Source organism: Tympanuchus pallidicinctus, unplaced genomic scaffold, assembly GCF_026119805.1.
Source record: "Tympanuchus pallidicinctus isolate F22 unplaced genomic scaffold, pur_lepc_1.0 scaffold23, whole genome shotgun sequence".
In the NCBI taxonomy this organism is placed as follows: Eukaryota; Metazoa; Chordata; class Aves; order Galliformes; family Phasianidae; genus Tympanuchus; species Tympanuchus pallidicinctus.
The window spans coordinates 1,692,069-1,718,077 of record NW_026294740.1 but is presented as its reverse complement, the minus strand read 5'-3'; the positions used below and the strand labels follow the sequence as shown (position 1 = coordinate 1,718,077).

The window sequence follows — 26,009 nt, the reverse complement described above, 5'->3', positions numbered from 1 at the left end:
TAGTCACTAACATCACAGTGTATTAATAACAATATGCTTATCACATAATGTCTATAGTTGCTTACTCCAGGAAGAAAATCAAGCTTGTAAGATAAATGATGCTGTAGGTTTCTTCTGGGTTTCCACCTTCTCAGGAATACTGGCTTGGCTCAGCTGCAAAGAGGTGTTACAATGAATACATATAAAGAACTTTTTAGTGGAGGGTCTATTCCTTTCCCTTTGAGTACATACATAAAAACGAGTGTTTGGATCCAAATATTCAAAACCTGCTTCCACAGATGATTGAAATGTGCATGGAATATATTGTGGCCTAACAGCCTTCGTAGCACGATTAAGTCTGCTTGCAATTGATGAACCTGTTCTGTATACTAACTGAAGTGTCTTATGTATCTGCTCTTCTGTCTTTCTGTTTTTGCTGTTTCTCTGCCTTAGAGATTCAGAATATTCAGAGAGCCTGTTTCTATGACAATATTACTGGTCTTCATGATCCACCAGGTGAATGGATGTAAAACCGTAGGCCTACTAAAGGCAGGGCTGTTGTATCTACAGGAAAACCATTCTTGCTCGTAGGCTTGCATGAACTTTTCATTTCATGCTCTATTTAGGTATACCTCCACCAGGCCGATGTTCTGAGTGCATACCTATTCAGTTGCTGCTGCATACATATAGCATCTATATTTTATGCATTGCAGATGAGAAGGTTTGTTGCTTCCTGGTTCTATGTTGAGATGCAGAATTGCTGCTTCAGTAATAATTCTGGTAGCTCCAAGTATTTGAGACAATGCATAAGCTATATGACACTATCAAGCTTCTTTCTGCAGTCCAACATTGACAAAACTCTGAAAAGCTGTGGGACGTAGATTGTGGAGGGGAGGTGAAGGATCTCATAAATAGAGTGCTGCAGTGGTGGTAGTCAATGAGAAGTTTCTTTTAGATTTGATGGAATTGTCCTTTTACTAAAAACTTCGTGAAATGTTTCACTTTGTGGAAGTTGCACTCTTTTTTTTCCCCCCAAAGTATTGAAATCAAACCATTTAACCACTTCTTAAAAAAACAAGAGTATTTAATCAACCTCTTCCTCATCATTCCCTTGTTCCAGTTCCCAGGTTTTGAAGCACGTGAAGTCTGTGCATTCAAGCCTTCCCATTTTTACTCAGAGCCCACTGTTTTCTGTGCACTGCATGCTGTAGGAGGTGATATTTCCTAAGGTAATTACTAGACAGTGTGAGTCGAGAGACCTTCGTCTGTGGGTGATCCCAGTTGTGCTGTTGGATAACTGCTCTTGGCCTGAGCTGAGATGCATCTTTAAGCACTGCTTCTGTGAAGACGAGCAGCCTCAGTGTAGTTGGTTAGAGACACAACAAGAAGCACAGTTAGTCTTCTACAAAATTAAAACAGCCCAGTGTCTCAGAGATGCCAAAGGCTGAGTGGGGTCCTGTTAGGTGCTCCATTCTGATATATTACAAATTAAGCTGATGTGTTCATCTTCTGTAAGGCTGCTTCCAGTAATTTCTCTCCCACTTCTGATGTAGAACTCAGTTCTGCTTGAGAATAACCATTTGGGATGTGATCTTATGAGCAATTTGCCACCTACTTGCTCTTAGCTTTAATAAGCACCTTTGGTTCTTGCATTTCCAACTGCCTGTGGAAGATGTGGGCTCTGCACTACATGAGACTCGCAAGTGGGTATTCAAACTTGTTGCTCTGTATGTTTCAGCCCTTAATTTTCCAGCTTTGTACAGACCTTTGAAAACCAGATGGGTTCAAGTATGAAACAAAATACTGTAAATACTGATTAATATATACAAAACTAATCCTGGTAGCAATTCCCTTTGCTTTGGTTTGAACGGATGTGAAGATAACCCAACAAAAATGTAAAGCCTACATATAGCTGCTTCTTTCTGGCTGGCCAGCTTGTATTTTCTGGAGAACCAACACATCGTGTGTTTCTGCTCAGCATTAAGGACCCCAGCTATTATTAAATGCTAAGCCACCCCCTTCTGCTTCTGAAGCAAACTGTTGAACTGATTGTTGACATGAATGTGGAATCCCATTTTTGTTCATATTTTGGCCGTAAGGTCTTACTGCTGGCAGTCAGATTTGCCTTTTGTGAAAAGGAGCAAACAAGCAAAACACCCAAACAAAAGAAACCAACAGCTGGGAGATCCTCACCCAACACGTTTCAAAATCAAGGAAGAGGAGTCATCTCTACTCTGATACTTCCTGGCAGCTTTGAGGTGCTCTGTGTGCAGTTTTCCTGTGGTCAAAGTGCTCTTTTGGCAAGGGAAATCTTTTCAGGTAGATATAAAAATTGAAAGAATGATTCAGAATTGCTCACTAGTGAAAGTCTGGCAGACAGGTTTTTTTTCCCCCCTCTTGTCACTGGAATAATACTATTTCCATCTCTTCTGTAAGTCATTCCTTTCTCTTCTTTGAGTATTCAGTAATAGTCGTGCTTAACAAGCGTAGTTACCCGACTCTTCATTTTGAGCAGCTATGCCCAGATAACTAATTCCAAATGCTCACCCCAGAGGTACTTCCTGCTGGAAGAATTCTAATAATTTCCAGTTCCTAGGCAACAGTCTCTCTTCTGACTGTGCGGGATGTGTGTTTACTGGTCATGTAGAACTGCAAGTAAAGAGCTGGATGTTTTAGTAGGTTCCTACTAAAGCTACACTACTCTGCTGTATAAGCTTGTGGCTTCTGGTTCCACTGCTTCTGCACAACGTCCCTGGTACATGCTGACTGCCTTGCCTACCGGTGGCATCTCCTGTCATTTGTCCCACAAAGCTTTTGCTGCTGCACTGTTGCTCTTCTCTCTTCGCATCTCTTTATCCTGGCAAATATTAAGGTTCACTTCACTGTTTTCTCTTTGCCTTCCCAGTGGATCGTATCGTGGGTCTGGATCAGGTCACTGGCATAACAGAGACGGCTTTTGGCTCTGCGTACAAGACCAAGAAGGGCATGTTTCGTACTGTTGGGCAGCTGTACAAAGAATCTCTCACCAAGCTGATGGCAACGCTCCGAAACACCAACCCCAACTTTGTTCGCTGCATCATTCCAAATCACGAAAAGAGGGTTTGTGCTCCAGTCCACTCCTTGAATTCTTTCTCTTTGTTAGCGTTGGATTTATTCACGCTGTCCTCATCTTCTCGTTGAAATCAGAAGCCAGGCTTTGAAAAGCTTTCCACACTGACCAAATATGGTTTGGGCGACCTGACCAAGTGGGAGATGTCCCTCCTTGCCCCGTGGCAAGGAAGTTGGAATTAGATGGTCTTTAAAGTCCTTTCCAACCCTATCTCCGTGGTTCTATGAAGAAATCTCTTCTCAGTATTCCCAATACATCCCTTATTTAGATAGTTGGCTGAGAAATTTAAACTGAATAGAAATTAAAGTGTAAAAATCATGTTTGTTTTGTTTATCCAGGCTGGAAAATTAGATCCACACCTTGTTCTAGATCAGCTTCGTTGCAATGGTGTTCTGGAAGGAATAAGGATTTGTCGACAAGGATTTCCAAACAGGATTGTGTTCCAGGAATTTAGGCAGAGGTAAGAATACATACAGTCTGCTGAGGTTTTTATTTTTAAGATGAAGTTCCTTGTTAAACACTTGAAGGGGGGGGAACAACAGAAAAAACAACACAGCTGAAACAAAATCCAAAACAGTTCTTCTGAAGTGGTTTGAACTTAAATGCTACAGGTTTTCTCTAAAGAGAACAGATAAGTGAGAGCCACCTAAGCTGCATGTCTGGAGAGTCTCCTTTGCCACACACTTGTTGACTGTAGCTTTATGGCTTTATAAAAATGTTACTGGTTATTGGTGAATGTAAATATTTGTTAAATTTGCCTTGAAGGTATGAGATCCTTACTCCCAATGCAATTCCAAAAGGCTTTATGGATGGCAAGCAAGCCTGTGAGCGCATGGTAAGTGTTCATGGCTGAGTATTGTTAAAACGTTGAAAAGTTGAAACAAAAGAAATTGTTGTTAATGTAAAAATGATGTACATTCCTGTCCATTTAGATCAGAGCCTTGGAGCTGGACCCCAACTTATACAGAATTGGACAGAGCAAGATCTTTTTCCGAGCTGGTGTCCTGGCACACCTAGAGGAAGAACGAGACCTGAAGATCACAGACATTATCATCTTCTTCCAGGCAGTCTGCAGAGGATACCTGGCCAGAAAGTACGTGTGCTTTTGAGACTGGCTTTTCTTGTGGTCATCTTAAGCCTCTTTGTTAGGGAGCTGGGCTTCAGAGTTTCCATCTGAGGATTTTTCTTAAGAAAGCATGTTGCTTAAAGTATTGCAGTTATGTCCAAGGCAAGTAGGTCACTTTTACCCACTCGTTCTAACAACAGCTCCTTTTCTTAACCTTACCTGTGTGGCACATGTAGCTGTTCACAGTTTAGCTACTGTCTGCAAAAATCTCTCCTCCTGCTCCTTAGGTTCTCAGAAATACTTTGGAAAGCTGTTTTTATTTTTAAATTAAAGAAAGGTTCGTTGTTTAATTCACACTTTATCTTTTTGAGGACAAAGTCTGTTAACAGTAAGAACAAACAGCTTTTATTGTTATTGTTCTGAAAGCAGTGACTCCAGCTCTTTCCTAGCCTTTTTAATATAAGGAATGAATACTCATAAGTCAGATAGTCACCCAAACTCAAAAATAAACCTTTTATGGTCTACAAGTGTTCAACGGTTGGATAACCTTTAAAACAAGCAAGCAGAGCCCTTGACAGATGCTTTATTTAGCTGTATTTAACATTAAATGTTTTGCTTTCTCTGTCTTCAGGGCCTTTGCAAAAAAACAACAGCAACTGAGTGCACTGAAAATCCTGCAGAGGAATTGTGCTGCATATTTAAAGCTTAGGCACTGGCAGTGGTGGAGGGTCTTCACAAAGGTTTGTTACATTCTGTCACTTTCTCTGACTTGAGTAAATAAGTGCATGCAGATTCTCACGTGTTCATTTTGAATCTTTGTAGGTGAAGCCTCTTCTCCAGGTGACTCGGCAGGAAGAGGAACTTCAAGCCAAGGATGAAGAATTAATGAAGGTTAAAGAAAAACAGACAAAAGTGGAAGCAGAACTTGAGGAAATGGAGAGGAAACATCAACAGGTTTGTGCCCCAATCAGCTTCTAGGGTATGGAATTTGTATTGCAGTACCTTCTGGGTGAGGGAGGCATCTGTGATCAAAGCACTGCTCTCATCAGGCAGGTTAACTGTTTTCTTAACACTTGACTAAAAGCTGAAAGCGGGAGATAAAAGGAAAGCATTCCTTCAGGAACAGAGACAGCGTATTGAAAAGAAAAAAAGGTGGTTCTGTTGTCATTTCCTGGTGTTTGGAAAACCTCAGTAGCAGCAGCAGCAGCTTTTCCATCTTCAGATACGTTTTCAGGGTGAGGTACTTCCATCGTGTGCCAGTGCTGCTTAAGGCACAGGGAAACGATTACGGCAGTTGCTGGGCAAAGCTGAAAATGAATTTATGGTAAGACTGATACCAACTTGAAGAGCAGCTGAAGGAGTATGTCAGTGGAGGCAGACCTGTATTTGCCACTGTCATTTGAGGCATGCTATTACTGTGGTGTGGATATCTTGAATGGGGGAATGTTAATTCATGTTTACACAGTGTTTACACAGTTTACACAGTGACTGCAAATACCAGTTCAAACACACTGCTCTGCTGCTCTGCAAGGCCAGTCCTGCAAAACAGGCACTTCCCTCCTCTTTGTGCTGCTGGTAGAACGGGGAAGTGGTGCAAAGTGTGCTGCTGGGGTCTGTGGGGGGTGGGGACACAAAGGAGTGAATATTGCTGTAGTGCTGCTTCTGGAGTTGGTGCCTTCTGGCCTGTGCTAAACCCTGTGCTAGAGATGTTCATTTTTGCATGTGGACCAGGGAGCCTTGAGCTGGAGCAGAACTTGACATTTAGGTAACTCTGTAGTTGCCATATGTGTGTAGTCTCTCATGAAAGACTTCAGAATGTGAAGTTGCTACTGCTCTGCTACTTTTTCCTTAATATTTGCAGCTCCTAGAAGAGAAGAACATCCTTGCAGAGCAGCTGCAGGCTGAGACGGAGCTCTTTGCAGAAGCTGAGGAGATGAGGGCTCGCTTGGCTGCCAAAAAACAAGAGTTGGAAGAAATTCTCCATGACTTGGAATCCAGGGTTGAGGAGGAAGAGGAAAGAAATCAAATATTGCAGAATGAGAAAAAGAAAATGCAGGGCCATATTCAGGTATGCTTCTTGGTAACTGGAAATGGAAAAGAATACAAAGGGGCAGTTAAAAGGGTGGGAATGCTTACTTACCATCTCCACAGTATGGAGGAAGGTAGATCCTTAGCACCACGTGTGGAATGCAGTCAATTTGATTCTTTATTCCTTGTTACTGTCTCTGTAATTCCAGAAGTATGAGAGTGAGGGAAGAAGGAGAAATGTAAAAAATGCAGTGTTGGATTTATTGCATGTCCAGGTGGAGGATTGATGGCAGCAAGCACTTCCTGAGTGAGCAGGAGCCTGCAATGGCTGCTGGCCTGCTTTCTTCTGGAGACTGATGGGATGATACCAGTTTTAAGGGAAATGTTTCTTTTCAACATAAATGTAGTGAAAATCCTTTAGCTTCTATGAAAGAAAGACAGCTTCATCTCCCTTGAGTTGCTTGTTTTCTCTGAAATGTTTGAAGATGAGTTAGAGGTTTCCTTTTGGACATCTGGGGACTTCAAAACCTTTACTGATTGAGGGGTTCCCCAAGAGCTTAACTGTCTTTCAGCAGAGTACTTGGTGGAGAGACAAAGCCCACCTCCCATGGCTCTTGATGCCCTTTAGTAAGTATCCACGGATGAACACAGTACATCACTACTTTTCTGCTGGCATCGAGGTACTTGTGCCAATCTCAAAGCCATTCAGTTGTAGGATTGAGCTCTAGATTCATACAGAAATCAGAAATCAGCTCTGGATTCGTACAGTTTACTGTGTAAACTGGTGTCCTGTGGCATCTTTTCCCCACCACGTGTGCTTTTATACCCTATTTGGATGCAGTATCCTAGGAAGTTGTTGACGTGCAGCCCAACCTATCTTGGTTGTAATTAATAGTGCTGGGTGCCATTTCCCCCTGTGGTGTATTGTTATTGTATGTGAAGAATTAGGTAGGTGAAAGATTGTGGTGGAGTGAGAACACGTTTCCTAGGCAGCATGCTGCAACCAAATCTAAAATACAGAGTATAAAGGATTCCACCTGTGTCACATGACACTTAATTTCTTTACCAGCTTGTTGATAGTGTAGCTGGATCTGACAAAGTGAAAGTATTTTTTTTTTTTAGTTTTATTTGGGGCAACTGTTTGCTTTTTGTTCAAAATAATGTGTTTTTTCCACTAAGTAAAAGAAGAAAAATATTAATGCATAACCTGGAAAATACACACATGCAAATTGCCTCTCTTGCCAGGACCTGGAGGAACAGCTGGATGAGGAGGAGGGAGCTAGGCAGAAGCTGCAGCTTGAAAAAGTGACAGCTGAAGCTAAGATCAAGAAAATGGAAGAAGAAATCCTACTGTTGGAGGACCAAAATTCCAAATTTTTGAAGGTGAGGCTCGTTTGTTGGTAGAGATTCTCCTCAGAAATAAATCAGAAATAAATCGGTGATACCAAGTGACAGCAGCAGCTTCAGATATTTTGAGAGCTCTGTTAGCTTCAGAGTTTGTGCCTGAAGACTTGTGGGGTTGCAACAGGTTGAAGCTGAGACTTAAAGCTGCTTTAGAAGTGGCCTTTAGGAGGGTCACACTTGCCATGTGTTTCTAGTGCTCTCAGTCAGTTTGATGCAGTTTGTCATAGCTACTCTGCAGGTGCTACCATTATTCTCTGTGAACTATACAGATGTTCTGAGACTTAAGTGATAAGCAAAGAAACCAGCCCTCCCAGCCATTAATCCCATGTTCTTGGGAAACAGATGTTCATGCTTCCATTTTATTTCAGTTTATTCCAATTGAGCCTTAATACTGATGGATCAGGCACATGCAGTAACACTTGTACAGAATGCTGTGTGGGATCGCTGTGGATTTTGTGCCTTGAATTGTTTGTGCTGTTCAGACACTCTTTGAGGCACTGAAGTTATTCCCCTCCCACTCACTTCTCTCCTAACTAGGAAAAGAAGCTGATGGAGGACAGAATTGCTGAATGTACTTCTCAGCTGGCTGAAGAAGAAGAAAAGGCCAAAAACTTGGCCAAACTGAAGAACAAACAGGAGATGATGATCACTGATTTGGAAGGTTTGTTCTTTTACATCTGCCTATCAGCAGCTTTGAGGTCGTGCTAGAAAGGAATGGATCACTTACAGCAGTGCACAGATATCTGGTTTGGTCTTCTCAATGTACCCTGACACGTGCATACCTCAATAGCTGTTATTTGTTACCTAAACCTTGCAGGAAATGTTGTGCTCTTGCAAGGCTTGTTGCATCTGGCTCCTCCTTGTTGTTCTTCAGCCCACGTTACAGTTTTAAGAATCCATTTCATTTACAGATGCAGTCAGGAATTCGTGATGTTGCACGAATCCCTTGCTAACAAGGCAAAGCATCTGACTCTTAGGAATTCCTGTGCTTTTCTGTAATAATTTCTTAAAGAACATTTCTGAAGGAATGTTATTTGCCATTTATTTATTCAAAAAGAAAAAAAAAATTGGAAGCCTAAGCAAAAAAAAGCAAATGAATTATTTTGTTTTTCTCAATGTTTTGTATATCTGAAATGGTTCCATTTTTCTGTCCACTTTGTCTGGATTGTTCAACTGTTTCATCACAGATTGAAGCTGCCCTACGTATGCACGTAACCCTGCTTAATTTGACAAGGAAAATAAATGTATGAAAAACCCCTGTGACTGTACATAGCTGTTACACGGTGTGAGTAGAGTGCCAAGCTGAGATTGCAAGGCAGAATTACCCTGTGTCCTAATTTGGAAATAGTTTTGCACCAGCTCCATGGTGGCCTGTCTTGCCACTTTTAAAACTGAGGTGCTTATGGAGGAACACCAGAGCTGCGTGTTCCCTGTGTGGGTGGGTGTTGAGCTGATAGGGATGGAAGGAGATTGATGTCCATTTTCTTTAAAATTCAGCTTCTATGGCAGAGGCCAAGAGTTGGGAATGAGCAAAACTGGAAAATAATTCTGGAATCGTTGTTTGCTTGACTCAGGATCAGTGGTTTTGAAGCTATTGGACAGATGTCTTTGGTTATGGTGCCGTTCTGAGATGGATGGCTGAAAAATGGAAATTAAAGCTGAAGTGTAAGGCACGCGATTTCTTGGCTGGCAAAGCACTATAGAATAGTATTTACTCTTGGCAGTGGTTCAAGAAGCCTTAAAGCTTTCTCTGCCTGGGTCTTGGCGCTGTTGGGCACTAAAATTTAGACCAAAAAAGCAATTGATTTTGCTGTCAGATTTCTTGTGACTTCTCTCTGCCTTGTGGCAGCATTCTGAATAAAGCTCCTCAGAAAAACCATGTGAAAACAGAAGGAAAAATGCCTTTTTTTGTTGTTGTTTTGTAAGAAACTTTTAGAGGGAGAGGATTTTCCAGAGAAACGTACTGATGGTCTGAGTTACCCTGCGAGGCTGTGACAGATCATTCTTGAGCATCATGGCTCTCCTTCCATAAAGAAGATGAGGGCCTGAACCAGGAGCAAGCTTAGAAAGTATGGGAAAGAAATCTATACATAAAGAGGACCCACAAAATATTAACTAAGTCTAACAATTATGTTTATGCTCTTGTGTGTGGAGTTGTGCTAAGTCTGCACTAAGCATCAGTTTGGAAATCTGCTGTGGCTCCAGTGTTACACAGCTGGCTGCTGAGCAGTGCTGGGGCAGCGACTGCCTGCTCTGCCACAGGCAGGGGGCTGAGGTGCATTGGTGGAGCACTGATCAGGGGATGTTTTTCACAAAGAAGTGCCTCAGGGCAGGAGTACCTCAACTAAGGAAGTTTAAAGTTTGCAAAGCCTTGCAGAATATCCATGGGATGTGTTTGAAATATCCATGGGATGTGTTTGAAATATCCATGGGATGTGTTTGAAATATCCATGGGATGTGTTAGTGGCACAGATGCTTTCAAAAAACTGTTTGTCCAAACTTTCTTAAAAAAGTACTTTGCAGTAGATGTTTTGGAGCCTTGCCTCCCCCTTCAGAAGCTGCTGCACACTGTCATTTTTTCCAAACCTTTGCTGATCTTCATTTTTGAATCCTTGTGCATGTGATCATCTGACCTGGCGTTTCAAACTGCTCTTCTGCCAGACCCCATTCCTTACTTTCTGTTAAGGCTGAGTTGTTTCTGCTCCCTTACTTCCATCTTTTTGCTTCCTCCAAGGTAGCTGACTTCCTCTGAACTTTTTCTGCATCATGAAGTTTTGCTTCTTTATTTTCTCTCTCCCAGTCAGCATTCCAGCTAGAAACTAGGTGAAAAATTGACTTAATATTAATTAAACTTCCACCCCTCCTGCCACCCTCTTCCCTTGCCCCCAAACCATTGGAGCATTATTAGATTTAAAAAAAAACCAACAAAACAACTTACAAATCCTTGTCACTTCTATAGAGCGCCTAAAGAAAGAGGAGAAGACACGTCAGGAGTTAGAAAAAGCTAAGAGAAAACTAGATGGTGAAACAACAGACCTACAGGACCAAATAGCTGAGCTGCAAGCCCAGATTGAAGAGCTGAAGATCCAGCTGGCCAAGAAGGAGGAAGAGCTGCAGGCTGCTCTTGCGAGGTCAGAGCACAGTGGGGTTTGGGAGGGATGGTAGAAAGCTGCTTTCCATGACTGCTTTGAGTTAACTGTAATCATACTGGGCTGGGAGCGTTAGCACAGACACCAGAGGGAACCTGGAGACATCAGTGTGCTGTGAGCAGGCATGGCCAAACCAGGATTCAGTGTTTTGTGTGTCCTTGCACTACAAAGGTGCAGCAGTGTACAGGAGTTGGAGCTCTGGAAGCTGTTTGGTCCCCAGAGTTCAGACTCAAGAGGGAAAAACGTTTAATTGTCAGTGAGTCAGAGTGCTTTCCATGGCTGGGTGGGGAACAAATGATCAGGGCTGTGTGGTAGCCTTGCTGTTGGAACAATCTGATGTAGATGAAATGCATTTTTATTTTTTGAGTGGTGTTGCAGAAAGCATTCAGCAGACGGTGCGTTTTTGGGATGGTGTTGAATGAGATCTGCAGAACTGAAACGTTTGGATGTGAACTTGAAAAGTTGGATCGTTCTAACAGTGCATCTTATGGCACTGTGCTTGTCGAGGCATTAAGAAAGCTGCTGCACAGTTTATCTGAAGTTTTACAGTGTGTTTTTTTAAGCCATTGCGTATGTAATTAATGCCAGGCTTATGAGAACAGAGAAAAATGATTGGCTGTTGTGCCTTTGTTTAACAGAGGAGATGAAGAAGCAGTTCAGAAAAACAATGCACTGAAAGTGATAAGAGAATTGCAGGCCCAGATTGCAGAACTGCAGGAGGACCTTGAATCTGAGAAGGCATCACGCAACAAGGCAGAAAAGCAGAAAAGAGACTTAAGTGAAGAGTTGGAGGCTTTGAAAACTGAGCTGGAAGATACCTTGGATACCACTGCAGCACAGCAAGAGCTGAGGTGGGGTCACGTACCTGTGTAATAAAGCACTGATAAAATTAACCTGTCATTCACTGGAGATTAAAATGGTGTTTTGGTTGTTTTTTTTTAATTTCTAACTGATGTTTGCTGTAGGACAAAACGTGAGCAGGAGGTGGCAGAGCTGAAGAAAGCAATTGAAGAGGAAACCAAGAACCATGAAGCACAGATCCAGGAAATCAGGCAGAGGCATGCCACTGCCCTGGAAGAGCTCTCTGAACAACTTGAACAGGCCAAAAGGGTGAGCAGAAATGAATTACAGCAATGCATTGTTCTGTTTCTGGGTTTTGCATAAGAATGTAACTGCTCTGGGACCTTCTGCTCACATCTGCAGAGCTGAATTGCCTTTATTTGTACATGATGACTGTCACAATTGAACCAAATGTGTTTCATGTGAATGTATTGAAGCTCCTGTGAAAAGCCTCGATTGGTCTTGGGAAGAAATACACCTAGAGATCAAATCATGTGGGAGTTATCAGCAGCACACATGCTTATTTGGTGAAAAGCAGTTCACAGCCAGCAGAGTGCTTCCAAATATGGACACTGTAGCATCAGCACTGAGAAATAAGGAGCTCTGAGTGCAGGTGCTGTGAAGTGCTTCCAGCCACTCCAACTCTGCACTTGTACTGGGAACTCCAGTGCCAGGCCCATCTGTGCAGCTCTTGCCTTCGGTGGTAACCACCAGCAGAGCAGGTAGGAGCAGGCACTCCTTTGTTATTACCCAGAGGTAGCATTATTTCTACTGGTGGGTGTTTTGTTCAAGAGCAGAATTATTCCAGTACTGCCAAAAAAGAGCATTTAGCTTTTGTGATGGCAGTGTTGGTCATTCACAAATATATTTGTGGACAGTTTGTGAGCTGTAGCCCTATTTTTATATAGGGAATAACTCACAGGATTCCTTCACTGAAAATAACTGAATGAGAAATGCAGCAGTTAAACTGCTGGAAAATGAGTTTTTTTTCACTGGAAAGTCTTGCATACTCTGCTTCTTGTTTAATAAATGCCAACAGCAGGGCATGAAAAATGAAAAAAATGCCCTGCAATCTTCAACAAGGGTCCTCTGAGAAAATGGTGTCAGTTTTGTTGAGAATGGAACTGACAGAACTAATAGTAAGAATGGGACTTAAAAATAATTGGCAGAAGAGGTGTTTCAAAAGACTTTTTTGACAAATATCAGTGCAGTGGTGGAAAGTGCTTTGCTGTGCACTTGCAGGCTGCTACGCCTACTAAAATCAGGGCAACTTCAGCTGATATCTTTCCTTTTATTTCTGTGAGATGAGCCATGCTGCTCTGTTAATGGGCACATTCCTTCCTACTTACAGAGCCACTCTAACAGTCATTTTACAGCACTGATGTCCCAGATCTTACTGAAGTCACAGAGGAGCCCTGTGGTGCTCACTGATACCTGCAGTGTCGGAAAGTGGATTAACTGGCATTAACTCATATTTGTCTAACATACACAGAATGTTACCTGGCAACATGTTAAGCACTGGACTTGCAGCTTGCTGAGTGCTTGTTTTATCTTTGAACTTGTGAAGTGGATTTGCTGGACTGAGTTACAATTTTTTTGAAGCAGATTTCTTTATTGATACGTGTAACAAAGTGTTGAATTTCTTTCATTTTTTTCTTTCCTAGTTCAAAGCAAATCTTGAAAAAAACAAGCAAGGCCTGGAGTCTGACAACAAGGAGTTGGCCTGTGAAGTGAAGGTGTTGCAGCAGGTCAAGGCAGAGTCTGAGCATAAGAGGAAGAAGCTTGATGCTCAGGTACAAGAACTGACTGCTAAGGTGACAGAAGGCGAAAGGCTGAGGGTGGAGCTGGCGGAGAAAGCCAACAAGCTGCAGGTAAGGCTTTATGGAAGTCCTGGGCTGCTGAAAAATAGGCAAGGAAGTGAAAAACTTCAGATGTCTGCAGGAATAACTGGGCGAAGCATCCTTCAAAGATGCAGCTGGGGCTGCGGGAGTTGGGCTCCTGGGTGCCAGAGGTGGGCAGTGACCTCATCGTGCTGCTGGTGGGGACTTCAGGAGCCTTGAAGTGATGACCTCTGAAAAAAATAGCCCCAAAAGCTCAGGGTTATGTTCTGAGTGTCAGCTGTGTAATAATTAATGGTGCCTTCTGAGTGCGTTCGCATCCCGGAGACCAAATCCTGAAGGAGGCTTTGCCAGCTGCTGGCCTGCAGGTTTGATCTTGGATGGAGGGCTGAGCAGACTGGGCTGTCCTCATGTGGAGGTGAGAGCAAAATGCGCTGAAAGTCACTGGTTGCCTTTTGTGCCCAGAGTTGGGATCTTGGCAGGTAAGGATTGCAAGTCCCATTATTTGGGAAATAGAGAAAATGAGCAAAAAAGGACCAGGGCTGACTTGTGAGGTGAATCAACATAATGCCCTTCAGAATGGGGATGGCCCAGTTCGTTTCAGAGGAAGACTTCATGCATCCTCTTACAGTAGCCCCTAAGAAACACAGTCTGAAGTAACTGGAGTTGGCACCTGACGTTGGTGGCCTTTGCAGAGGTGCCTTAAAGCCAGATGTCATCATGATAATCCTTGAATTCATGCTCCCATACAGTCCCATAATTAAGAATAACACTTGACTATGAGTGCAGAATATTGGCCTGCAGATACTGGAGTGACATGTTCCATTAAATGGCATAGCTGCCATCTTACACCACTGAAGCTCAATACTGGCATCCAGCTTAAGTTTACATTTAGTTTGTGATACCTGCATACTGGGAGCTACTGTTGTCACTGCATACCTGGAATCTGAGGCTGGTTCTGAAGCTCCAGCTCCCAGTGGGATGCAGGATTTGCCATGAGTCAGCTGCATGCTGTTACCTTGAGGCTGCTTGCTTTGCAGAACGAGTTGGATAATGTCTCAAGTCTCCTGGAGGAAGCAGAGAAGAAAGGCATCAAGTTTGCCAAGGATGCAGCTAGTTTGGAATCCCAGCTTCAGGATACACAGGTGTGTGTGCAGCAAAGCCTGAGATCTGCACTTGAGCTTTGTTCCTTACCAAACTGCTGACTGCAGAGCAGAAAACACGTTTTTCATTCGTGGCTTTGAAAGTCCACTGAATAGAATCTGTACTTCCTCTTTGTGTCCAGTGAAATATGACGTGTGAACGACTGCTCAGCTACGTGTGAGGCCAGTTTTTCCTGATCAGAGATGCACTGTTTGATAGACAGTAACCTTTGAGTTTCTGTTCTGTTTTGTAGTCTGTGGGAGATAAGTGTTTAGTCAGGAAGAGCTCTCCCAAGTAGAATGTTGATGTGAATGAGATTCTTGAAGGATATGGAAGGTGCCTCGAGGTGAGGGCTGGTAGCATTTCTTACAGCTTAAGGTCTTAAAACTGCCTGTAGCTGTTGTTTATTTTAAATAAGGTAGGTTTCATGGCATTATCACTCAAATACATTTCTTCAGGTGTAGAAATGCTGACTACCTGAATGATGTTAAGGGGATGAGGAAGGGGGCTGAGGGAAGGTTGCTACACCTTCATTAATTTCTATTACAACAGGTTTTATTACCACATGACAGCTGTTTTTTCAACTGACTTTTAGATTGCTGCAGTACAAGCAAAGCTTCGGTGTGCTGCCACTGCAAGATTTACTGCTGCTTTTTTATTCCTAGGTCATTTCAAATAGGTATTCTATGCTCGTCCTAAAGAGGAAAAGCAAATTCTAAAGATAATTTCTCAGCTCATCCCTTCTAAACAAAGGAAAAATATTATCTATGAACTTCTAGAACACTGTGGCATACATTCCCTTATCAGAAATAAGCTTTAGAGAGGTTTGCCCCAAATGAACGTTTACTGCCTTATTGGAAAACTGAATTTCAGTTGTTTTCATAAGCATGTCACTGAATGAGAATCTTGCAAGAAAAATAATTAAGCCTGAAACTCTTGATAGAGCAATGGAGGATGGCAGTCAAAGTGAGCTTTGAATATCTGTGTGACAGGAACTACTTCAGGAAGAAACCCGCCAGAAACTCAACCTGAGCAGCAGAATTAGGCAGCTAGAAGAGGAGAAGAACAACCTGCAAGAGCAGCAGGAAGAGGAGGAGGAGGCCAGGAAGAACCTGGAGAAACAGATGCTGGCCTTGCAGGCACAGGTGGGCTGTTGCACAGGGTGGGACGTCTGTAAGGTCTGAAAACTGGGGAAAACATCATCTGAAGTCGCCAAGCCAGGCTGTGTGTGGTGTCTGTGGGGCTGTGGGTGCCCTGTCCCTGGAAGGGCTCAGGCTGGGCACAGCCTTCAGCAGCCTGCTCTGGGTGGAAGGTGCTCTGTTCATAGCAGGGAATTGGAACTGGGTGGTCTTCAGGGTCCCTTGCAATTCAGGACAGCCTGTGATCTAACTTGCAGAAATGGTGGATTGCATTTCTGAATGGTGCTTCCTGTGTTGTTCCCCCACTGCAGCAATGATTGGCACAACCAACTGTAATGGGCAGAACATGGCTCTGTTTTGTTTGCTGCTGGCTCACCATTTTTGTGTTACTTTAGCCAGTGATAGCAGCTGTTTGTGGTTTTGTAGTCTGGGCTTGATGCTTTTGTTAAGCACTGTTATCTTCTTCTGATACATTTCAGTTAGCAGAGGCTAAGAAGAAGGTAGATGATGACCTGGGAACAATTGAAGGTTTGGAGGAGAATAAGAAGAAATTACTGAAGGATATGGAGTCCTTAAGCCAACGCCTGGAAGAGAAGGCAATGGCTTATGACAAACTGGAAAAGACAAAGAATCGCCTGCAGCAAGAGCTGGATGACTTGATGGTAGATCTGGATCATCAGCGCCAGATTGTGTCTAACCTGGAGAAAAAGCAGAAGAAATTCGATCAGGTAATCTCATTTCCTGTCATCTTACTGCAGTCTTTAAATGGCGTTTGCTTCAGTAGTTACTGCATTAATGTTAGAGATAGAAGAATCCAGCCAGGGCACGGTGGTTGTTGATGACTCTGATGGGAGCATCGTGCCCCTTTTTTGGGTGGGCACCCCGTGAGCTACGTGTCACCTTTGAGTTCTGTTTCATCACGAAATAAGCTCCTTATGTGTACAAAAGGAAATGATATTGGAACAGAAACTCGACTTAAAAAGCTTTAGTTAAGCTTGAGGGATTACAGTAAGAAAGGACAGGAGGACCAAAAGTCAAATTGAACACATTCGTGTTGACTGATAGCTTGCTTTCCTCATCTCATCCCTGAACAGCTTCAGCTGTTTCCTTAACCAGTGCTCTGACCACGTCCTAAAAGGCCAGAGAGAACTTCTGAAGGCTGGTTAAACCTAAACCATTGACCACTTGAATGACTGTAACACACAGGGCTGTAAGGAGCTGATTATAGAACAAGGAGATTGATTTATCTGTTTGTGTGATTTTGTTGTTCAGATGCTGGCAGAAGAGAAGAACATTTCTGCTAGATATGCAGAGGAGAGAGATCGTGCTGAGGCAGAGGCAAGGGAGAAGGAAACAAAAGCACTGTCTCTGGCTCGGGCTTTGGAAGAAGCCCTGGAAGCAAAGGAAGAATTTGAGAGACAGAACAAACAATTGCGTGCAGATATGGAGGACTTAATGAGTTCTAAAGATGATGTGGGCAAAAATGTAAGTACTTCTCCTCCTTTTATTTTGTTACACTACATGGGGGATAGCACAGTAAAACTCCCTCACTGGAGGGGGACGTTTGACACGACAGAAAGCATTGTGTAACACAAACTACTCGAGGTATGAATGCACAGAGTCTGGAGGTAACATTTCAGGCTTAATCACGTCCTCCAAAGAGACCATGGAGGGCAGAAGTTGCTGGCTAAATGGCTGCTCGAGGTTCAAGAGCTTTGTCTCAGTGTGTTCTCTTTGTCACATTGACTGCACAGCTCCTCCTCCTATAATCTACACAGCTTTTTGTTGCTGTGCAGAGTTAGAAAAGCTTCTCTGCTGTTCTGATTCAGACATCATCACAAAGCAGAGCTGCTGTGTCCGTGCCTTCCTTCACTGTTACTAACACTCTTGTTTAGATAGCTGAGGGTCTGATAAATGCTTGTGGTTTAGGTCCATGAGCTGGAGAAATCCAAGCGAACTTTAGAGCAACAGGTTGAAGAGATGAGAACTCAACTTGAGGAACTGGAAGATGAACTGCAGGCCACAGAAGATGCTAAGCTTCGTTTGGAGGTGAACATGCAAGCTATGAAAGCTCAGTTTGAGAGAGATCTGCAAGCCAGAGATGAGCAGAATGAAGAGAAAAAGAGGATGCTGGTGAAACAAGTATGTCTGGTTTACTGCACTTCATTGCACTTCATAGAGGGAAGGGTGTGAGGCCTGTTGCCAAAGTTTTGGGCTTCCTTAGTAACCTACTACTAGAAAATAAAATCATTTCCTTAAAGACCCCACCCTATAAAAGATCTCTAGCATTGATCTTACTGAATAGCTGAGAATCTCTAATATGTGGGTCTTGTAGAAACAAACAGCCTTGGAAGGCTTCTGAAGTTTTACAATGCAAAAATTGTCATTAACTTGCCTAGGATGGGAGCCATTGATGTTAACATAAGGAGCGAAGTTGGTTTTTATATACAAAAGAAATAACTCATGATCACTAAGTAGCTGAACAGATGAAATGGGAATGCTTCTAACAGTGAGTTATTGTCTGTTTCCTTCTTTGTCAGATCAGAGATCTCTGCTTCCAATTTGTGGATTTGTTTTTTGCCATCTGCCCCTTAGCTTGCATTCTGTAGTCTCTTCCAATCAAGTCCCATTCATTCAGTTGCTCAAAGGCCTTTTGGGTTCTCAGACCATTAGTTGGGACTTGGTGTTGGTTCCACTGCTGGCACAGATCTGCTGAATGCCTTCACCTCACAGGTGCGAGAGCTGGAGGCAGAGCTGGAGGATGAGCGCAAGCAGAGGGCTCTTGCTGTAGCAGCCAAGAAGAAAATGGAGATGGACCTGAAGGACCTGGAGGGTCAGATAGAAGCTGCAAACAAGGCTCGAGATGAAGCCATCAAACAGCTGCGTAAGCTGCAGGTAAGCCCAGCTCGAGCTGTGCTCTGTCCTCTGCTGACAGTCACGTCTGCTGCTTCTCATTAAACACATCTGTAGGCAGGAGGCAGCAGGAGTGTCGAAACTCGACTGCTGGCATGGCAGAGCATCCGGCCTGAACACAGCATCTCTTCTCATCCTTCTGTTGGTACGGAGTTCAGGCTGCCCCCCATGGACTTCTGGCCAGTCGTGGTCTTTTCCTTTGTTTCAACACTTTCCTGAAGGATTTGCTGAATACTGCTTTACAGGGCACATTTTTTAAATTTTATGTCTTTGAATTTGCTGATTTGGGCTCAGCTGTTCCTGATTGCTGCTTCCTCAAGAACATCTTCAGGCATTGTCAGCCAAAAGCGCTTCAGAGAAAAAGAAGGAGTAACTTCCAGTTGCTTTTAAAAAGCTCCAAGTTGCTCATTCTTCTTCTTTGGCAAGAGATCCCAGTCCTTGCACTGAGGATTTATTTCCCATTCCCAGAAAAATATTCAACATTTGGTAGAGTTGAGTTTTGCCAAAGATTTCTCAGTGCCGTGGTCCAAAGCTGCAGAAGTGTGAGATCGTGGCAAGGCCACGTAAGGCACACAGCAAATTAAGGCGCCTTTCTGCCCTGTCCTCTCTGAGCCTTGCCAGTCCAGCAGAACAGAGACAGCTCTGGGCCAGAGTCCAGGCTGTGGGTGAGGAGGGAAGGCTGAAGCAGGCCGTGCTGGTGCCTGACAGCATCGTGCTCCCCTCCAGAAGGACAGGTCAGGTAGAGATCTTGTTGCTGAGCTCTGTGTGCCTTCATGCAAGCACCCAAAATAAGTATTCTCAGGATTGGAGGCATTCCAAAGATGCAAGTCTAATTTAAATGCAGTTTCTCTCCAGCTTTCGTGCTCTTTTAGTATCTTAAGTCAAACTGGTGCAGCTTAATGCACACTGAGGTCTTAGCAGTGTGTGTAAGTAGAAGCTAACATGAGCTTCCAGCCTGTCTGGGTTTGGTACTGCTGCACTGAGGTCAGTTTTACCTTGTGTAACTGAAATACGCTTTTCCAGTCGAAGTACATAGATTTTTTTTCCCCAAATCACTCCAAAAGCCTTATCTTTTCCACGAGTTCCACAACAAATGTAATTGAACAACTCTTTTGAGTTCTTTTCTCAACAAGAAATATATCAAACAAATTAAGGAAAGCCCTATAATAGGGTATTTGTGATGAGGAATGCATGATGGAGACAAGAAAATGAAGTTAAATTGTAAAAATAATTGAAGGTGCATTGAAATGGAATGAAGTCGCTCTGGGGGAAGGAGGCCTTTGCTCTAAAGGGTCAGAAATGCTTCAGAGCTCCTGATAGATCTCGTGGCTCCCTAATGCAGCGTGGCTGTGGGACTTTTCCAACCGCAGGCTCAAATGAAGGACTACCAGCGGGAGCTGGAAGAGGCGCGTGCGTCCAGAGACGAGATCTTTGCTCAGTCCAAGGAGAGCGAAAAGAAACTGAAAGGTCTGGAAGCAGAAATACTTCAGCTCCAGGAGGTGAGAGTGAACTTCACCACGCTTATTTTCCTTGGTAGAGTAAGGAGAAGGTTGGGCAGTAGGAGTGAAAATCTGTCCTACTGTGTTGAACAGAAATGGGAGCCAGCAGAGCTTTCTCTTCCCACCCCATCACCCTGCTTCCTTCAGCAGCTCTCCTATGAGCTCGGGCTTCAGTGGAATCATTCCAGCTGAATCCTTTACTTCTCTGTCTGAGCTGCATGACAGCTTATGAGATACGAGGCCTCACTGAACTTGCAGGGAGGTTCAGGAGTCTCTGCGAGTTGTGGTGCACAGTCAGTACTGACACTGGGGATTGGAAATGCAGAAAGGCCAGGAATCCCACCATCCCACCTCAGTGGACCACTGAAGTCTGACTTTCTGCCACGTAATACAGCTTCAGATGTGAAATTCAGTGCTGTTTATTCTACTGTGCTGAAGCCCCACAGTGTGTTTTCTTTTTTTGCATTGGTGCTCTGTACTCTGGAGGTGTAAGAAACTCAGCTTGCTTAACATAGTGCCTGTTTTACATTGAGCACTGTGATCAGTCCAACGCTATCTGTTTTCTTACTTCTTACAGCTTCAGTGTTTCTGTTGTTTGGGTGTTTTAGAGGCTGTGGATGCCCCATCCCTGCAGGCATTCAAGGCCAGGCTGGATGTGGCTCTGGGCAGCCTGGGCTGCTGGTTGGCGACCTGCACACAGCAGGGGGTTGGAGCTGATGAGAACTGTGCTCCTTTGCAACCCAGGCCATTCTATGGTTCTGTGATTGCAGCAATATTACCTTTCAAGCATCTCCCAGAAGCATCTCCAAGGACAAACTGTTTCCAGGCCTTCCGAGATGCATAACACGTCTCTTCTGAAACCTTTGCAGGAGTTTGCAGCATCTGAACGAGCCCGCCGTCACGCTGAGCAGGAGAGGGACGAGCTGGCTGACGAGATCGCAAACAGCGCTTCAGGAAAGTGAGTCGTCAGGCGCAGCAGCGTCTGAAGGGCTTCAGGCAGCAGCGGCTGCGGTGCTCAAAAGCCTGATGGCAAATTCTGTGTTCATTCGTCTTCGTGAATGCAAAGCGACCGGCTGCGCATCGCACTGAACGTGTGCTGAGCCCAGTGCTTCTCTCCTAGGTCAGCGCTGCTGGATGAGAAGCGCCGGCTGGAGGCTCGCATTGCACAGCTGGAGGAGGAGCTGGAAGAAGAGCAGAGCAACATGGAGCTTCTCAACGAGCGGTTCCGGAAAACCACGCTGCAGGTGAGTTGCTGGCGGTTGCTGTCAGGACAGCTGGAGCTTGGGTCGAGTGGAGGCTGTGAATGGCACCAAATGATCCGTTCCCCTCCTCTGAAAGGTTGACACGCTGAATTCTGAGCTGGCCGGGGAGCGCAGCGCCGCGCAGAAGAGCGAAAATGCACGGCAGCAGCTGGAGAGGCAGAACAAGGAGCTGAAAGCCAAGCTGCAGGAGCTGGAGGGATCGGTGAAGTCAAAGTTCAAGGCAACGATTTCTACTCTAGAGGCCAAGATTGCTCAGCTAGAAGAACAGCTTGAGCAGGAAGCAAAGTAAGGAAAAATCTGTGTGCTGTCAGTAGAGTGTCTGAGACATCCGTGCCTTACGGTACTGTGGGGCTGAGGTGTGAGCTCACAGCTCCTGCACAGCTAGTAGGTTTTCGTATCTAGAAACCTGTTGGAGGGACTGACTTGAATCAGATGCACTGGGGCTGAAAGTTTCAGTGTGTGCTCCTTAACTGAAACTGCTGATGTATTTCTTGAAGTTAACAAGTGATTGTGGTTGGTGGCCCTGCATGTGGCAGGGGGTTGGAGATTCATGATCCTTGAGGTCCCTTCCAACCCTGGCCATTCTGTGATTCTGTGACTGTGTGGACTGGCAGTCCCAGAAACCACAGCTGCTTTAGTAGGAGCTTCTTAAGACCAAACATCTCCTTGAGACACTCGTCTCTATGGGTTAGGCTTTAAAGGGAAGGAGGGCCACAGGGATGCTGAAGGACCTGGAGCTTCTCTCCTGTGAGGAAGGGCTTAAAGCTGTGACTGCAGAGCCTGGAGGAGGATTGGGGACACCCATCTGTGCACACACATCCATCAGAGAGGTGCAGAGAATGGAGCCTGGCTCTTGTCAGTGGTGCCTGGGAACAGGACAGAAGGCAGTGGGCAGGGCTGGAATACAGAGGGTTCCACCTGAGCATCAGGAAGCACTTTTTGACTGGGGGTGACGGAGCACCAGTTGTGGAGAGATTGTGGGGTCTCTTCCTTGGAGGCATTCAAAAGCTGCTGGGTATGGAAAAGCAGCTCTGATGGCCCTGTGGAGCAGATGGCCTACAGGGGTCCCTCCTCACCTCAGACATTCTTTGAAGTAAATCTTGTGCTGTGGACAAGTCGTCTTTCTCCAGACTGCTGCTTTCCATCTCAGTCCTCCAACTTCTTTTTTCCCTGCCTTGTCTTAGGAAGATTGAAAGTGGGCTGTCTTATCCCCACCTTCATTCCTCTTGGGCTTTTGGCTCAGGACCATGACATTGCTTAGCACTGCTCTGTTGAATCTTGCTGTGTAGAAGCACATCGCTGTGCCTCCTTTCAGCCCTCTGACGGTACTTTGCTGCTCAGTGCTCGTACTGCATGCTTCTAAAGCTGGTGCTCACAGCCTCCACGTGGCTTCTGATCCTTTCCAGGGAAAGAGCAGCTGCAAACAAACTGGTGCGACGCACAGAGAAGAAATTAAAAGAAGTCTTCATGCAGGTGGAGGACGAGCGCCGACACGCAGACCAATACAAGGAGCAGGTGGGTGGAGGGGCTTAGTTTGTGCTTGGGAAAGATGGGAAAGAGCCTGCTTTGAGTGGAAGGGCATCGTTAAGAAGCTTTTTAATGAAGACGTGAGGGAATCCCAGTCTCGATAGCTGAACTGGCGGAGTGGTTCCTTGCCTGCTCCCTGTGATAGCTCTGCTGTGATGATGTGTTACGCACATCTCTGAGACCCAGGAGTTGAGGGCTGTTCCCAGGAATCCAGATGGGAGTCTGCACTGAGGCTCCGTCTCCAGCAGGGGTGGTTGGGGCGCTGGAGAACCTCTCTGCCTTTCCACGCTGCAGGGCTGCAGCTGCTGAGTTTGATCCCGACAACTTGATTTTGTGTTTTAGATGGAAAAAGCAAACGCCAGGATGAAGCAGCTGAAGCGTCAGCTGGAGGAGGCTGAGGAGGAAGCCACACGTGCAAATGCTTCCCGACGTAAACTGCAGCGTGAGCTGGACGATGCCACAGAGGCTAACGAGGGCCTGAGCAGGGAGGTCAGCACCCTGAAAAACAGGTTAAGGTACGTGGTGCAGGAGTTGGCAGGGCTTCATCTGGGTGCCCTCTGACCGTGTCTGTAATGCTGCGTCCTTGGGGGCCGCTCAGCTGTGGAGCTGTGGAAGCAGAGCTGTTGCTGTTAGGAGATGGGCTGCACTGGAGTCTGCTGGGAGCTGATGCCTGAGCCTGGTGTGATGGTGCTGAGGCAGCTGCTGGCTGTGAAGATGTTCCTGATGGCTCTTGAGCCAGAGCTCTTCAGAGCGTATATCCTGGGTTGGCTGGGGCCGGTGCCTGAGTCCAGCAGCAGGAGGCGACATGGCTCAGTTATGCTCTTCTAGTGGCAAGCACTGATTGTGTTGCTCCCAGCCGACTCCAGGGGAGCTTTTCACACTTGGATTGCAAAGCTCTGCTCTCAGCATTTGTATCCGGTACGGAGCGGGGCTGGAGGAGGGGAGGCGACAAGAGGAAAGCCAGCGTGGGCTGCTGCAGGGCCAGCAGTGGCAGGAGGGGTGCAGTGCAGCGCTTCCTAAGCAAGCTGCTTTTGAAGAACCCACCCTGCTCAGTGCGTGGTGTGAAATAAGCAGAGCAGCAGAACGTCTGTGGGCGTCCTGTGATGGGAGCAGTGCTTCCAACGCTCCTCCTGGGAACCTGGGGCAGCGTTGTGCCCCTGCAGCTCAGCTGGGAGCCGTCAGGGCAGCGTGAGGACGATGCAAAGGCTGTTCTCTGCTTGATGCTTGCAGGAGGGGCGGCCCCATCACCTTTTCCTCCAGCCGATCCGGCAGGCGCCAGCTGCACATCGAAGGGGCCTCCCTGGAGCTCTCGGACGACGACGCGGAGAGCAAAGGCAGCGACGTGAACGAGGCGCAGCCGAGCCCTGCTGAGTAGAGCCCCGCACACCGTTTGCATGCAGAGACCTTTACACCACAGTGGGCAGAGCGAGGAGGACTTTCCTGACCACCAGGCTGCCTTGTGGCCCTAAATCTGCCTTACAAAATGTCGGCATGCTACAAGGTTACTTACCGTAGGTCAACTATGTCTTAAGGCTCTCCAGCCTCACCATACTGTACCCCGCTTCAGATATAGGTACAACTGCTTTTTTTTTTACATATAGTAACAAAACGGGATCGTCTCTGTTCAGTGCATCTATTTTCCAGACACTCATTGTAAAGCCATTTTATAAAGCATCATGTGAAGGATGAAACTTTCTGTATCGGTTAAAAAAACCCCACGAAACTTCATTCCCAGAGGGTAGGTGGTTGGGACGGCCCCATTGGCATGGCTCAGCATGCTTTGTGCAGACAACATCCTTCCATTTCTTCTGTGCTCGGGCAGCCCTGGCTGCGCTGGGCCCCTCGGATCGTTGAAGACCAAACCGCACCCGCATCTTTTTTTCTCCTAACTGTTGTGATCGGCACACAATCAGGGAGTGAACTGTGAAGAGCCTCGGGAAGCGTTAGAGGGAAGCGTAGGGATGAGTGAGTAGTGTCCATTTTTTAACCCTCAGAACCATTTTGGAGTGTTCTCAGCACCTGCTTCATCCATTAGTGTCATGCAGTACAGGCAAACCGCGTCACCGTTCCTCTCTGTACAGTACTTTGCAGCTGTAGCATCCTGCTCTTCCATGCCCACCAGCTCTGTACATATACACTAAGGCGAGTTCAATGTGAACACCAGTGGAAAACAAGCATCAGCACAGGCGCAGTAATTTATGAACTTCAGGACGGTGCCACGGCCGCGCTGCCAGCGCTGCACAGAGGGTGTTGCCTGCCTGCAGTTAACAAGCCAGTGGATGTGAATCCTTCTTTCGTTGTTGTTGCTGTTGTTTTTTATTTTGAGCAGTATTACAGCGAGTAGTTAGCGTTCTTTTTGTTTAAATAGCTGAAAAACTGACATTACAGAAAGTGCCTTAGACACTACAGTACTAAGACAATGTTACATATATAATTTGCCTATATAACGATGATTTAATGTATTAATTTTGACTGTGCTTCATATCATGTACCTCTCTAGTCCAAGTGGTATTATGGATATTAGTGACGATGAATCAGTGTTAATAGGAACCTTCCTCTGCCACGCGCCCAACAAACAGATACGGATTTCCTTTTTTTGGTTAAAAGCTTTAACATCTGTCGCAAAGGTTGTGTTGTGTGTTTGGGTATTTTTAATCAAACTGGCTGTTGACCACCAGGCATCTGACTGCAAATATCTTGTTTTCTTGTATACCCATATTTCTAGACAATGATTTTTGTAAGACAATAAATTTATTCATTATAGCTGTGGCCGCCTGCTCTGTTTACTTACAGGAAGAGCTATTTCTTGAGGCTGGCATAGACCTTAATAAATGAGAATATGGCTGGAAGCTGACTTCTCCCTTCTTAGTGTTTTGGTTTTCTGTTTTGCTCTCTTCTACCTCAGTACAGCGTGAAGTGTTGGGGGAGGGCTGAGCCTTACAACTTCCATGGAGTGCAGCTCTGGATCACAAAGGGATCTCAATGCCTCCAAACGCCTCCGAGCTCCAGTTCTGTAGCTGTCAGGTCTGACCTCTCCTGGGAGCAGGGAGAGCTGCGCCTGTTGCCTCCGCAGCCAGGACTGGCAGCAGGGGGGGTGGCAGAGCTGGGAGCTC

At 45.3% G+C, this 26,009-nt stretch overlaps 1 protein-coding gene across 6 annotated transcripts in view; it reads left to right on the top strand.

The window, feature by feature from the left end:
* Window positions 1–25,745, top strand: part of MYH10 (myosin heavy chain 10) — a 92,797-nt gene extending 67,052 nt beyond the window's left edge. For all 6 annotated transcript variants that reach the window (XM_052688304.1, XM_052688302.1, XM_052688306.1 and 3 more), the window contains 26 exons: window positions 2,885–3,078; window positions 3,427–3,548; window positions 3,854–3,923; window positions 4,021–4,181; window positions 4,786–4,894; window positions 4,977–5,108; window positions 6,016–6,222; window positions 7,428–7,565; window positions 8,124–8,247; window positions 10,546–10,717; window positions 11,374–11,586; window positions 11,701–11,845; window positions 13,240–13,446; window positions 14,454–14,558; window positions 15,549–15,701; window positions 16,175–16,423; window positions 16,968–17,180; window positions 17,625–17,837; window positions 18,429–18,590; window positions 19,979–20,107; window positions 20,977–21,065; window positions 21,228–21,351; window positions 21,446–21,654; window positions 22,776–22,884; window positions 23,239–23,411; window positions 24,127–25,745. In XM_052688304.1, the coding sequence (XP_052544264.1) occupies window positions 2,885–3,078; window positions 3,427–3,548; window positions 3,854–3,923; window positions 4,021–4,181; window positions 4,786–4,894; window positions 4,977–5,108; window positions 6,016–6,222; window positions 7,428–7,565; window positions 8,124–8,247; window positions 10,546–10,717; window positions 11,374–11,586; window positions 11,701–11,845; window positions 13,240–13,446; window positions 14,454–14,558; window positions 15,549–15,701; window positions 16,175–16,423; window positions 16,968–17,180; window positions 17,625–17,837; window positions 18,429–18,590; window positions 19,979–20,107; window positions 20,977–21,065; window positions 21,228–21,351; window positions 21,446–21,654; window positions 22,776–22,884; window positions 23,239–23,411; window positions 24,127–24,271 (4,067 nt within the window). In that variant the 3' untranslated portion in view covers window positions 24,272–25,745. The remainder of the gene's footprint in view (window positions 1–2,884; window positions 3,079–3,426; window positions 3,549–3,853; window positions 3,924–4,020; window positions 4,182–4,785; window positions 4,895–4,976; window positions 5,109–6,015; window positions 6,223–7,427; window positions 7,566–8,123; window positions 8,248–10,545; window positions 10,718–11,373; window positions 11,587–11,700; window positions 11,846–13,239; window positions 13,447–14,453; window positions 14,559–15,548; window positions 15,702–16,174; window positions 16,424–16,967; window positions 17,181–17,624; window positions 17,838–18,428; window positions 18,591–19,978; window positions 20,108–20,976; window positions 21,066–21,227; window positions 21,352–21,445; window positions 21,655–22,775; window positions 22,885–23,238; window positions 23,412–24,126) is intronic.
* The last annotated feature ends 264 nt before the right edge of the window (window positions 25,746–26,009 follow it).